At 49.3% G+C, this 14,099-nt stretch overlaps 1 protein-coding gene across 6 annotated transcripts in view; it reads left to right on the plus strand.

The window, feature by feature from the left end:
* The window catches only part of dclk2a (doublecortin-like kinase 2a), a 33,197-nt gene that overhangs the window by 7,171 nt on the left and 11,927 nt on the right, over positions 1–14,099 (plus strand). For all 6 annotated transcript variants that reach the window (XR_007386862.1, XM_048999816.1, XM_048999815.1 and 3 more), the window contains exons 3-4: positions 11,847–11,949; positions 13,771–13,875. Coding sequence is in view for 5 of the 6 variants with exons in the window: in XM_048999816.1 (XP_048855773.1) it covers positions 11,847–11,949; positions 13,771–13,875 (208 nt within the window). In the remaining variant the exon portion in view is untranslated. The remainder of the gene's footprint in view (positions 1–11,846; positions 11,950–13,770; positions 13,876–14,099) is intronic.

Here is a 14,099-nt window from a genome sequence, read left to right on the forward strand (position 1 = left end):
GCCCAGCGCCGGCTAGCCCAAACGAGATCCGAGTCGCTCTCTCACTGAACCAGGGCCTGGGACTAAGGTCGGGTTGTAGATACGATCCAGCGACCGAACCTATCTCACATGAAGTACAAACAACAAGCCGGCAAATCCCAGTGGAGTTACTATTGCCTCGTGTCATTAAACAGCTTCGTAAAGATTTATATACTTAATCGAATAACCATCCTAAAACATTCCATAGTCGTCATGTTCTGATTAGTGTTTTTTTTCTTTTAAAACAAACCATTACTGAATTTTTAGATCGAATTCGCCTATTGTTAAATGTCCGTATTTCTGCTTTAAGGCTGCAATGCATCCTACACAGAATGTCTTATTTTACGGCTCAGCTGGAATGGATTGAGCCTCTTATTTATAGCTGACGTGCTTAAGGACACGCGGTGGAGTCTTTGGTATCGACCCATGGGGGCCGTTCCGGACCGGGCCATTATGTTAACATGCTAAACTAAAATGGGATTCTGTATGCAGCAGTTGGGCACAGAGGTACTGCCTGGTGACTAGTAAATATAAACAGCTTTAATGATGTTAATATTAAGGATACAATAAACTGTGCACTTATTTCTGGGTCATTGGGGGGCCATGGTTCTTATGCAGGGGAGACAATGGCATTGTCCTCTCTGTGAACTTTACCCACCTGGAAATCCAGAGACAACGTTCGGGAAACTCATTTTCATTTTAATTGGCTGGCTCTGCCCCTTTGAACTCCGCATGTGCTAACCAATGGTGTCGGACCTGGGGGTGGGGTCACATGGGGACCTTTGACCTTTAGACAGACACAGGGAAAAGGACAATGAAGTCAATCCGTGGTGGCACCTTCTGTAGGTGTAAGGGGGGGGGTGTAGCATGACAACGTGCAGAAAGCCAGAACAAAAATTTTAAGAAATAGTAAAAGAAAAACTAATAAACATGAGAATAGCATGTATGTGATCGGGGCATGACGCTAAAATGAAGCAATTATGAACAGCAACCTTTAATCTCTGAGCCAAAGTCTGTTTGATATCTGGCATGTTACACCTGTGGTGTTTTTAGGTGCTGTAAGGCCCGGTACCAGTGGGAGGCGCTACCTGGCTGTCCGTCAGTCCCCCGGGATTGAAGCGAGTTCAGCAATCTGGGATTTGTGGGATTTTGGAGGGCTCCTGTCTGGCACCGGGTGAACTCCGGTGACCTTGAAAAGAGTGAAAGTTGTAGCGCCCCCAACAGGCCTGCGCTGCCTCATAGCACTCAAATCCCCCCCACCTGTCGTGGCTGACAGAGCTGATGATGCTGGCATGCATTAACCCGGAATGGTCCTAAACTAATGTACGGGAAGTACCTGATGAATTTCCTTATCGATATGGATTAATGCAGATATTTTTAAACCGTATTCACTCCTTTACTGTATGTGTATTATTTGTCTTTATTGAAGATGCGGCCTCTTGTACTCAAATGAGCATAAAGTCCGGTCACATGACTCATCACCTGGCACTGGGGTTCAGCTGAGACTCACCGCGCTGTGGGTGTGTGTGGAGTCGAAGGTTTGAGCTTACGGGACGGGGGGGGGGAGGGGGTAACAGCTGCGGGGTGGGGGCACATGGCTGCGGAATCTGTGACAGGCGCAAAGGCCAGTCTGAGTCTGAAGGGTCGGGGTTCGGCCACCCCCCCCTGCCACACCCCAACCCCTCCCACCCTTAATGGCAGACAGGGGTCGGGCTGTGTGTGTGTGTGTGTGTGTGGGGGGGTGACCACATTGTGTCAGCTGTCAGTGTTCCCATAACTGCTTCAATGCGAGGGGACGAGTTTAATACCTCAGTGCATTTGTGATTTGAATATTTTTTTATGAAGTAGGTTATGCTGAAACTAACTTGGCACTCCATCCATCCATCCTCTATCCTGTCTAGGTGAAAGCTGGGGGGTTGTTGGAGCCGATCCCAAACAGTGCAGGTCACAGGTAGGGTCTCCCCCCCCCCGGGATGGGATACCAGTGACCCAAGCTCATGTCAGCGTCATTAAAACTTGGAAGGACGTTGGTGTAATCAGAACAAACCACCTGAAATTGGAAGAAACGCATAAAACTGTGTGACATAAAATATAACAAATCATATACAAGCATATATCTGTGATGTATGGATTTTAAGTCCAGTTTTTCAAGTTGGGTTTCCCAGTGTACGTCTCTCCTTACTCTCCCCTTCTTTTCTCGGGGGGGGGGGGGGGGGGGGTTGTGTGGCTGCCCCCCCAGGGTCTGTGTATCATGCTGACCACCGTTCCCAGAGGATGTAGGGAACAACGATCCTGCAGAGGCCGCGATGCCGTAGCAGTCGAGGTGCATCGGACACGCCGGCCGGAATTGCATGTCAGCTGCGTTTACAAATCGTGGCGAATAAACATTTCACACGGCTAAAGAGGAACTTGCAAGTCAATATTTCCTCTTCTGAAAGCCAAAAGAAATGTCATTAATCTGATGAAACAAGATGACCTCCTATGGAAATTCATTCCTGCAGCTGTTGTGGGAAGTGCTGTATGGTTTGGTGCATTAGGTTGCTGTATGGGTGGTCGGAAATTTGATGGTTCAAATCCCAAGGTTGGCAGAGTGATGCTACTGTTGGGCCCTTCAGCAAGGCCGTTAATTCCTAATTGCTAAATAACTAAAACGTGCTTTTCATCTTGTTATCTGAAATATGGAAGTAGGAGCAAGATTCTCTTGCTGGCAATGGTATCATGAGAAGGGAGCTTGTTGAGGTTTCTTGTAAGAATAACTCGTCTCAAGATTAGTCCAAATGACTGTTTTCTCCCTTTCTAGCTAAAGGCAAAGGTTTGCCCAGCGTCTGTTAAAAGCACTGTGGGGGTGGGGGGGATTGCGGGGGGTGGGGGGGGGGGGGGTCTGTGCAAGAAGGCGGGGCATAAACTATGGAGCGTGCTCAATTGAGGCCTGCCATCTGCTCTTCAGCAGTCAAATCACAGGCAAGTCGCTCAACCCCTGCTGGGTCCTAGCTATTACCAGATAATTGGGCTTATAAACCGGGGGCTTAATGTGCAGCTGTCAGGTGGGGGGGGGGAGGAGGCGAGCCTGGGGTGTCCACGCTCCCTGAGATTAAACAGCCTCCAGTCGTCACTCTCGACTTGATCAGCGACCTCGTTGCCTTGGTAATTAGTATTTGCATCTCAGTGTGCTCAGATGCCTATTTTTTTGAGGAGAAGGGGGGTAAGGAGGAGGGGATCTGTTTTACATTTCAAAGCTGCGGGGGGTGTCTGTTTTGGAAAAAGAATTGGCACTTAACAGGATGTGGTTTGGGGAGCAAATGTGGCGAGGATGCTGAGCACGGCCACGGCTTTCTGTGGGGCAGACCGAGTGCCACTGAGCCCCCGTCTTGTGGGACCATAAAGCCATTTTATTCATCCACTTGGCATTGAAGTCGACGGCAAATGAAAGCAGAGGCTTTTCCGGAATTTGCTACGCTGGTGAACGGGAAAAGCCGAACCCCCGTCATGGTCATGTCAGTGATTCCCATAAATGCGGTTAACGCTGCCGCAGGGTTGGCCGGGTTCTACACCCTCCTGACACTCCTACACACTCCTGATGGACAGCAGCGCTCCTGGGAATCAATCTGGCCTCTTTCCCAGGTATCCCACTGGCTCGTGTCGGACTGACAACATGCCATACTTTGTACGACACCGGCATGGTACCAGTCGTTGACTCGTGAACATGCATCCCCCTGGTGTGCTGGAGGAGAGCAGTGCATTCTGGGACCTCCAGCAATGAGAGCAGATCGTGATCACATGATCACAGCTGCCTCTGTCCGTGTTGGATCTGGTGGGGCGACATCGTTTTAGGCGGCGCTTATGGGAGTTTGCTGATGCCATAACGCAGAAGTTCATGATGTGGAATTCATGGTTTTCACGGTTATTAGTGCAAAAAAAGATGAGAATCCGAATTTTATGTTCAAGTACACCTTCATGTACAGGGAATTTGTCTTGGCAGTACCGGTTGCATGCATTCACAAACAACAGAGAACATACATTAAATAAACAATGAAAATGGAAATATAATTAAATTAAAACAGCCATAAAGTATAGCTAAAAGTCAGAAAATACTAGACTAGTGAGGCATACTTACCAGCAAAAGTCTTATAATCAAGGCAAAATGAGGAACTCGTCATCAGATCGTGCTGGAAAGACACAAAAATTAGAATGGTCCTCGCTCATTTCCGGAACAAAAGGGCAGCCACTTGCTGTGAAAAATAATATTTCCTGACCAGAGGGTTTTCCCGCACGCTCAATGTACGGCGTGTGCAGTTTCGACCCCCCCCCCCGCGTCGGTAGCGGACCTCCCCGTGTCCCGGCTTCTGCCGTGAGTCAGCTTCCTGTTTTGTGACAGCGAACACGAAATGCTTCAGCAAGAGAGAATTCCGGACACTGAGGCACTTTCGTTTCGGCGCCGGCCAGGAAGCCCGCATCGTTCGTATTTATGCAGTGGCGAGGCTGAAACACAGAGTAAAGGCCCCGGAAAATTCCAGTCAGAACCTGTCCAGGGTAACAGACAGTTAAACCTTAATTCTGCCCCCCCCCCCCCCCAACCTAAACACAAAAATAAGTTTCAGAGAGATTAGAACAGATGAGGACAGGGTGACAGCCGATTTAACCGCCATCCTGGATTTATATAATAATAATTAATAAATAATAATAATAATAATAATAATAATAATATTTTATAATAACGCATTGAACTGGGCTGCCATTGGCTTACTGTGGTTGGAAGGGCCTGATCAATTCTGTGATCCTGCAGGGTTAAATATTGCCACTCAGTCTGGTCATAGACCCATCCGGGCTGAATACCACAGTGTTTCTACAGTAGGATTGCACTCGCATGGATGTTTATGAGGCTGAAATCAGACGGGTCACATTTTGTGTGGCTGTTGATGCTATTTTTGCAGAGCATATTTTAGAGCCGTTACTTCTGCCTTTTTCACGTCCGGCGACCTGAGGATGTGAGCCGATGTTTCAGGAGTAGGCTTAGCAAAAGAATTCTGTGACTCTGACTAGGACAAATGCTTGGATGGATGCAGCTCTTTTGCTTTTCAGACTTTAGGTTATTTTATAGTGTAACACTGAGGTCCACAAATCTGCATTGATTTGTATGTGACCTCGGCGAGTTTGTTGATAAGAAAATAGGAAACAAATGTCAGGAATTGAGATGATTGTGCTGACTGATTATACCGGGTTCAGTAACAGGTGAGGTAGGGAGGTCAACTAGAGGTCTTGAGGTTTCCGAGTGGCTGTGTGAGTTACTCTCTTTGCTGATTGGCTAAGCAGAGTTGCTATGGCAACCTATTGAGCCGATTGACGGGCTGACCTGGGTTACCGGGAGTGGCTGATTGGCTGACCTGTTAATCAGGTGACCAGCCGGAGGACTGTGGGCAGCACGGAGAGAACGACATTCATTTACAACAGATGGTGCGTGGCATTGCTACACTGGCAGCCGTCTCTGTGGGGGCGGGGGGAGATGGGTTTATTGTTTTCTGCAGAAACAGCATTTCGCTTCTCTGTCCTGGGACCTCCTTGGCAAAAGGCACAAGCTGAAACTGGACAGGGAGTTTGGGTGGGGGGGGGGCTGGTAACCAGCCAACCATGGGAGTCCACAGCCATTGTGTGACTCCAGCCTCGTTCTGCTCGTCCAGGTTCTTCTGATGACTTTAAAGCCGTGCTGGGTTCTTTTGTGATGCTCCTCGCTGCCCTTTTCAGGCACACAATTAACCAATGAGGGTGCAGGATGAGGAAGGTCATGAAAGGTAACCAATGAGGTCACAGGGAAGATGGATGGGGCGGGTGGAGACTGACAGACGCTCTCGCTGAAGTCATCTGATCAGCCACCCTGACTGTGAACCTGGGGGGTGGGGGATGGGGGGAGGATGAAACTTCCAGCGTTGCCCGTGGAGACGATCTTGGACTCTGAGATGAGTCAGTGTGATGCCATTTAAAACCTGTCCTCTGATTCATCTTGGCAGCAGTCGTCAGCAAGCCAGCACTTCTTCAGATAATCAAACCAGCAGCTTTTGTGCTTTCTAAATGTACGACTAAAATATTTATTGAAATATATTTTAATACCTTTTTTTACTCCTTATTTAAAATGGCGATCCCATGACAGCCGAATTAACAAAAAGGTCCTCAACATGGTGGAACGGGTCCCTCTTGCAGCTAGAGGGGGCAGATCCCTTTGGGTGACTCCTCCCCCATCCTTCATTTGCATATCTCTGTCTGATTGGACCACACGGTTCAGGTGGTCTGTGACTCTGGGATACACTTTCTGGGTTTGATTAGATGGGTCTGGTTAGGAGAGGCAGTATGAGGTATACTATTGAAGGGGAAGGTTGCCAGGTGGGGGGGGGGGGGTGGAGCTTTGTGGGGAGGGGTGGGTCTGATTATTACATTACACACATGTGACAGCTTTAGATTAAAAACACACACGCAAGCGTATACACAGACACTCTCTCACACACACACACACACAGACACACACACACACACACAGGGCTTCATCGCTAGTGGTCCGCGGCCGCTTAAAAGAGCAACTGTGCACAGAACAGAGCAAACAGACTGAAAGGATTCATCTGCCTACCCACCATGCTTATCTGATAGTGGGTCAGGGGGAGACTGTAGCCAGGCCTAGAAAACACAGGCAGCACAGGGAGACGCCCTGGACGGGATGCCAGTCCGTCACAGGGCCAGATAAAATGTACTCTAGTGCTTTTCTTTTCCTCTCTTAGCATAATCTTCCGTCTTGACGTTGCTGGTTATAAACAATATGTGTTCAGTTTAATCAGTATAGTCCATCCAAAAATCCTGTTCTAACCCCCCCCCCCCTTAAACCTCTGACATGCCCGACCACGCTTCTACCCCCCTCTCCCCTCCATTGAGGTGTCATTGTCTCCCAATTTGAGGAGGAAATTGCCAGCCATGCTAATTAGCGTCTCCGAAATGGGACATGGCTGTCATGAGGGGATCAGTCGTCATTACGGGCTCCGGGTCTCCAGGTCTGGCGTGACGGTCCTCTAATTCTAACCAAGACCGGCCCTCTTGCACCTGGCACCCTGCTAATGGATGCACTAAAGCTTTATGCTGTAAGCTTTTTATTTACCGGCCGTGCTCATTAACAGCTTTTACCGTTGCGTCGCTAATAGCTCCCGCAAGCTGGGCACAGCTGTTTTTCCAGAAACATCTGCCCCCGAAGGTGATCCAGTCGTCACGGCCGCCTTCCTCTCCAACCCGCCCCAGGGATAATGAGGCCCCCCCCCCCCCCGCCCCGCCTGTCTGTCATTCTCCTGTCAGGCCCCACGGCCTCAGATGGAGGCGCCCGTCACAGTCGGGCCCATGTGGGATTCAGGGGGACACGAAATGTGGCTGGTTGGCACCTCTGCTGGCTCATACCATATGTGTCCCCTTCGAAGGGGGGGGTGGAGTCCTCACTCTAGAGGGGGGAGGGGGAGTCTGTTAACACCAGCGCCTGCCCAGCAGACAGTCAGGGTACCTATTTGTCTCAAGACACCCCCCTCCACCCCTGAGAGGGTTAAAGGCCCATAAATAGCTTTTAGACCATAACACATGGTATTTGCCCCCCCCCCCCATCTGTTCCTGACTTTTTTCCCCCTCATATTAACTCAGACTGGGAGGATTCAAACAACACTTCCCATGTGCTGCTTGGGAGGGGGGGGGGGTCACAATTAACAATCGTAGGTTCACAGATAAACCAAATGCACCTCATCGCATGGTCCTTTTCCCCCTGGTGTTTCGGCAGTTTTGTGATTCATTCCAGATGTTTGAATCCGCCCCCCATGGAATTTCGGACTGCAGGAGAGAATGGTGCCATTATCACTGAATAAGATTAACTGGAGTCACTCTGCCGGCCTGCTGAATTATTAATATCATTTACGTTCATCCGAGACGATCATTTCGCCGTAATTTAATTCAGCGGAAACAGAGTAACTGGGATTTATTGGTAATTTGGCTGAGCTGATGTGTAATTGGCTTAATGTGGCCTGTAGTTTAATAGTGACAGTCGTATTATGAAATACTTCTCCGCCATAATGGGAGGCTGCATTTTGAAGCATTTTGAGCTCAGGTGCCAGTTCCATCCCTGGGTGTGACGTTTGCCTCAGCCACCCATGGCAAGCAGATGCTTCGTCAAGGACGTTAACTCCCACGTCTTTGCGAGGGCGACCCACCGCTCCGTAATCTCCCTCTCGTCCTCCAGGCTCCGTGATTCAGGAACCCTCCTGTGCCCGGAGTGGCCCGCCGCATATGCCATCTGCGATGTCCGCGGGGGGCGGAGCCCCATCAGTGATGGTAACGTCTGCTGGAGTCTGGCGCGTGCTGTCGAAATGGATCACATCTCTTTGCTGTGGGTTCATGCATTGGGGGGGGGGGGGATGTGGTGCCCCTCTATGCCCTGCTGATGCCCCAGAAAGTGAACAGGAGACTGGTCAGCTGGCACTGTCAACGAGGACAAGATGAACCTGGCCTAAGTGAGTGGAGTATGGATGGATGGATTGTTGGATTTTAGTGGCAAATGGGTTTGTTTTGGCTGGCTCAGGACCTGGTGCAGTAACCCATCTTGCCAGGGCGACCTCATTTGTATTCAGTGGTGACACTGGCCAAGCTCCTGAGTGGGAGGGGCTTCCTGAATTCCAGCCAATCATATTCTGTGGATTTTGAAACTGCTTTTCTTTTTTGTCATCACACTGGGAAATAATATACAATCCCTTAAGCTCAGCTGAATACCCAAAGACCCGTGGTCTGCAGTTTTAGAAACATCCTGTAATGTTATTGCTAATATTTGTGGATTATGCCATCCAAAATGTTCCAGTTGATGGTCCTCTTGTGTTTTTGTGTCAGTTAACAGTGCAAAGTTAAAGGGTAAGAACAGTTTTGGTTAATCTGGTAATCTAGGTTATCCTGTTATCCACAGTTTCTTTAAATAAACACACTCACGCTCCCCACTGTAGTGAAGTAATTGTAGTGCAAGTTCAGAGGCGGGGTGTTAATGACACGCTGTCGGACGTCCTCTGTCGCGCGTTAAGGCTGCCGAACACTTACCAGCAGGGGAGTGAATTCATCTGGGATTGTTTTTGGTGTTTTGGGGATGGGGGAGCGAGATCAGGGCAGCTGACAGAATGTTGAATATTTGCAAGAGATAATATTCTTTTGAACACCTCTTATACATTCGCTAGTACAGCGTTAAATCATCAAGGCTCCCGCCGTGGGCGTGAAGATCTCATGGTGTGATCACACCTTTTTGTAATTAAAAACTGATACGAAATGACAGTACAGATCCGTGTCTCTGGGTGAATGAGATTTTGCTGTGTCATAAATGAACTCTGTCTATCTAGATCTATCTGTCTACATCTATCTAGATCTATCTGTCTAGATATATCTAGATCCATCCATCCCTCCCTCTTTCCCAGGGCGGCAGTCTGTACAGCAGGCTGGTTATTCGCACTGCACATGTCGATGTACTAAATCAGCACCCGCGGTCGTCTGCAGCACATCACTCTGCCTATAGATATAGTCCTACTCCCCGTCAGAGGAAACAAAGGCTATTGTGTCCATCTGCCGGCGACATGCAAGGATGTGTTTGTACGTGCGTCCGCCAAGGCATTGTCTGTGAGCTGTGGGGGCCCATCTGTCCGGGAAACCCCACCCCCCTCCCCCCGGGATGCTGGGTATGGGGTCCAGGGCAGAATTGGGGTGTATGTTTGTTCTAGTCTGGTGTCTGATCTATAATGGCAAAGGGGCAGAGATGGACAGACTGCAGAAGACTGGCCGCCCAGTAAGAGGAAGTGATGTCATACCTTCTGAAGACGCAACAGACCCTTTGCTTCAGGGATGTGCAACGTCAGTGTCCGGCATCCACCAGGGTGGCCTGATTGTCTGGACGCGAGTCGCTTCGGATGTTGGTGCAAGATAAGGCCGGCCTCTGATTACGAAACGACCAAGACAAATAAACAAGGTTCCTGCAGGCAGGTCATCTGACAAGACAAAACGGGAGAACCGAGCAACTAGACTCGGAACGTTCAGCGAATATCGGGGACTTTTTCATTCCTCTGCGTTCGGTAGTTTTGTGTCTCACTTTCATCGCCGGTGAGGTGACTATAGCTACTTGCTCTGTTTTTGATGGTCTCAATGTAACATTTATCAGACTCAGAGCAGACAGAGTGGGACTTGCTGTACGACTTAGACAACATACAGTATCGTCAACATTAGTAGGGATTGTGCTAAGCAGGTCTTTTCGTATGTCTTGGGAAGAGAGCTTCTCTTTAATCTTTTTTAACATCCATCCATTTTCCAAACCGCTTATCCTACTGGGTCGCGGGGGGTCCAGAGCCTATCCCGGAAGCAATGGGCACGAGGCAGGGAACAACCCAGGATGGGGGGCCAGCCCATCGCAGGGCACACTCACACACCATTCACTCTCACACGCACACCTATGGGCAATTTAGCAACTCCAATTAGCCTCAGCATGTTTTTGGACTGTGGGGGGAAACCGGAGTACCCAGAGGAAACCCCACGACGACACGGAGAGAACATGCAAACTCCACACACATGTGACCCAGGTGGAGACTCAAACCCGGGTCCCAGAGGTGTGAGGCAACAGTGCTAACCACTGCACCACCATGCCGCCCCTTACAGTGCTAACCACTGCACCACCATGCACCCTTTTTTAACATGATAGTGAGAAATTTGCATTCCCTCAGGATATAATGGCAAACAGCATCTTTACTACACGCCTCTCTCGCTGCCCTGAAGCCACTCAGAATGGAGATATCGGCAACTGAGCATTTTGATGACGGATCAGAAGTCGGGCTTTGAGCTCAGTCAGCGTTGCTCGTCATACATAATTTCAAATTGTGTCGCTAAACTTGAACTTACTAAAACGCACATTAACTTGCCGAATGAAAGGAAAAACGGTGATCAGATACATGAAGGATTCCCCACATTGGGGGGGGGGGGGGGCGCCCTGTCTGCTTAGCTGACCCCGTAGCAGCTGTAACAGGTCAAGGATCAGCGGGGCGACATCAGCCGAGTCACATGTGTGGCTGGTTATCAGTCACCATGGAAAGCAAAGGTCATCCCGGGTTGGTCGCATGCTGCAACTGCGTCTCCTGCCAGCTCGCGGCCTCATAGTTTGTTGCTTGATTTCGCTTATTAAATAACGCGGTGAGCAGTGCTGCCTCACCATGGGCGTCACAGTGGAGCCCCAGAGACTGGGGGCCGTGATATCCCACCCCGGACTTGCCGCCGGGAGCAGATGTGCAGCGAGAACACGCTGCACTGTTTCCTGCGTCAGGCTCAGATGCAGGTGCATTAAACACATCAGCCCCCTCCCCCCATACTTTCTGCTTGCTTTTTATATTCGCTGTTGTCTTCATGATCACGCTGTGGGTCTGTATATACAGACATTTTTATTATTTTTATGAAGAGAAAAGTTTCAGACATTTCTGGAAATAGGAAAGCATGATCGTGACAGTCACCACTGGATTTAACTTTTTTTTTTTTGCAAGCACTGCACTGCAGTGCATCGGACCACCCATTTCTGTTGCTAAGTATGACTTGCACTGAGGGGCCAAAATTTATTTGAAAATGAATTTTGTGGGAGGTGAAAAAAGGTGTGAAGATTCTGCACAAACTCACCCTGAGTGTGAAAAAAGGTGAGAACCTAGTAGCCCTGAGGAGCCCAGTTAGGGGGCGAGCGAAGGGCCCAGGTGTGGTACACTGTAAATGACGACTGATACTCCAGCCTCATCGGCACTCTCTCGCCCTCTCTGTCACCCCTCTAGGTCATCTGCCTGCAGGACTTCTTCGGCGAGGATGACGTGTTCATCGCCTGTGGCCCAGAAAAGTTCCGGTACGCCCAGGACGACTTTGTTCTGGACCACAGCGGTAAGGCCCCCCCCCCCCCCCCCCCCCCCCCCGCGCGGGGCTTCCTGAACGTCAGGCTTGATCAGTGTCTGAGATGTTACGCCTCATCACCCTACACACAGCATCACTCCGCGGGAAGCAGGGCGATGGAGGTGCTCTCCGGTGCCAGCACGCTGCGGTGATGGATAAACGCTTGCGTCCTGCTCTTTGTCCGGTCAGAGACGCCTGTGACTCTCAAATCGAGATGAGAGTCGCGGAATATCGCTGATGGGGACCAGCTTGCTCTCCGTCTTTCTGCAGAGAGTGTAAACGTTGATGTGGACTCACATGTCACGGTGCCGCACTCTAAGCGCTGTTCTCAATGAAAAGATGGCTTCCAAAGACAGCCGGTGTGACGGAACGCATGCTGTCCATCACGGCCACGTCATCCTCCGTTATTTCAGGAGCTCCTCCTTCTGTCCTCTCGCCAGGTGCAGTCACATGGAGATTGCATATCGCCAGATCTCCAGGGCTCCAGATTGTAAACACACACTGACGTTTTCCCATAATGCGTTTAGGCTCAAGGAGCATAATTACTTGAAAATTATATTGGACTAACCTGCATACTTAAGGTTATTTTGTCTAACTTACAAAGAAAGTGTTTGCCAAAAACTGATTGGGCAGAATGACAGTTTGCCTACAGTCATTAGCCAAAGTACCAAGCTTTTTAAATATTAAATATCTCATTGCGAACCAAAGTAATGAAGTGATATTAAAACCAGAACCACTACAGTTGGTCAGGATCTCAGATGTCACATATGCCAGCGAGTAGAGTGACTATTCATAGCTCAGATGTCATTAAACAGCAGGGGAGGACATTTCACATCCAGACAGTAAAAATCCAGACCAGGATTTTGTTTCAACCAACCAGTTGAGTACAAAGAGTCACAGTCACAGAGCACTCAGCTGGCTGGTTGAAACAAAATCTTGGTCTGGATTTTTACTTTCTGGACCTGAACATTCCACCTCCTTTATACAGCCAGTAAAGGAAGGTGCTACCTACCTGAACGCAGTCTTCTCTAGCGCCTGTGATGTTCCTCTCACGGTGGATTAGTATGAGAAGGTCAAATGAGTTAGTTCTTCTTCATTGGCTTTGGTCAGTCTCCATCTGCCTACACTATAAAAATATAACTAACGGCATTAGACTGACGCCGGTCTTAACCAATGAGAGGAGTCGAGGAGGGGGAAGGAGACCAGCATCCATGCCCCCCCCCCATCGCAGTGTATAAACCCGCTACTGTGCGGCCAATAACACCACCACACTCGGCATCACTCTACCAGACAATCATATTAGATTTTCCTTACTGCCCTACTGCAAAGTTGTTTTACAGTACATTTTCCAGAGGAAGTGTGGTGCCAGTTAACAGAACACCTCTTTGTATAATGCACAAGGCGCAGTGCAGCAGATTAAGTAAATGGGATCTCTGTGTATGAACTTTGGGCTTGTGTTTTGAGGCAAGACAATGAGGCCAATTTAAATGTCATAGTGGTTCAGACTGCTCACTGCTCATTTGTCATTATGCTACAGTGCTGTCGGATATGAAATCTGCAGGCGTCCCCCGGGTCCCACTGACCCGCGGGTTTGGGCATTACCCTGACGTGACCCCAGTCCAGGCGATAAAGGATGTAATGTGACTCGAGGATGCTTGGGGAACCGAACTCACCAGACTTTGTTGATGACGATGCGTGTCGGGGAAGGATATTTGAGACTTATTTGGGTCTGTGTGCTACGTCAGGTCTGTGTGCTACGTCAGGTCGTTTATGGTTCATGGCTGTCTCACCCTCGAATCACTCTTCCCACAGAGTGCCAAGTGCTCAAATCCTCGTACGCCCGCGCCTCACCTTCCGCCAGGCCCCCGGGATCCAAGAGCCCCGGACTCACACGACGGAACAAATCCCCGGTTACAGGTAAGACCCCTTCTCACCCCCTAGCCACAGACAGCTGACCTGAAGTCAGTTGTCTCTGCATAATCTGTATGAACCTCTAATTTCTGATCTGACACTCCGAAATCATGACTACGAAGCACTAAAACCATTATTACTCAGATTAATACTTCAGCATCAAATACAACAAATACTTGTACCTGGACTACAGGATATCCACAGAATATATGTGAATACTAGCTCTGAGC

Source organism: Brienomyrus brachyistius, unplaced genomic scaffold (assembly GCF_023856365.1).
Source record: "Brienomyrus brachyistius isolate T26 unplaced genomic scaffold, BBRACH_0.4 scaffold47, whole genome shotgun sequence".
Classification (NCBI taxonomy): domain Eukaryota; kingdom Metazoa; phylum Chordata; class Actinopteri; order Osteoglossiformes; family Mormyridae; genus Brienomyrus; species Brienomyrus brachyistius.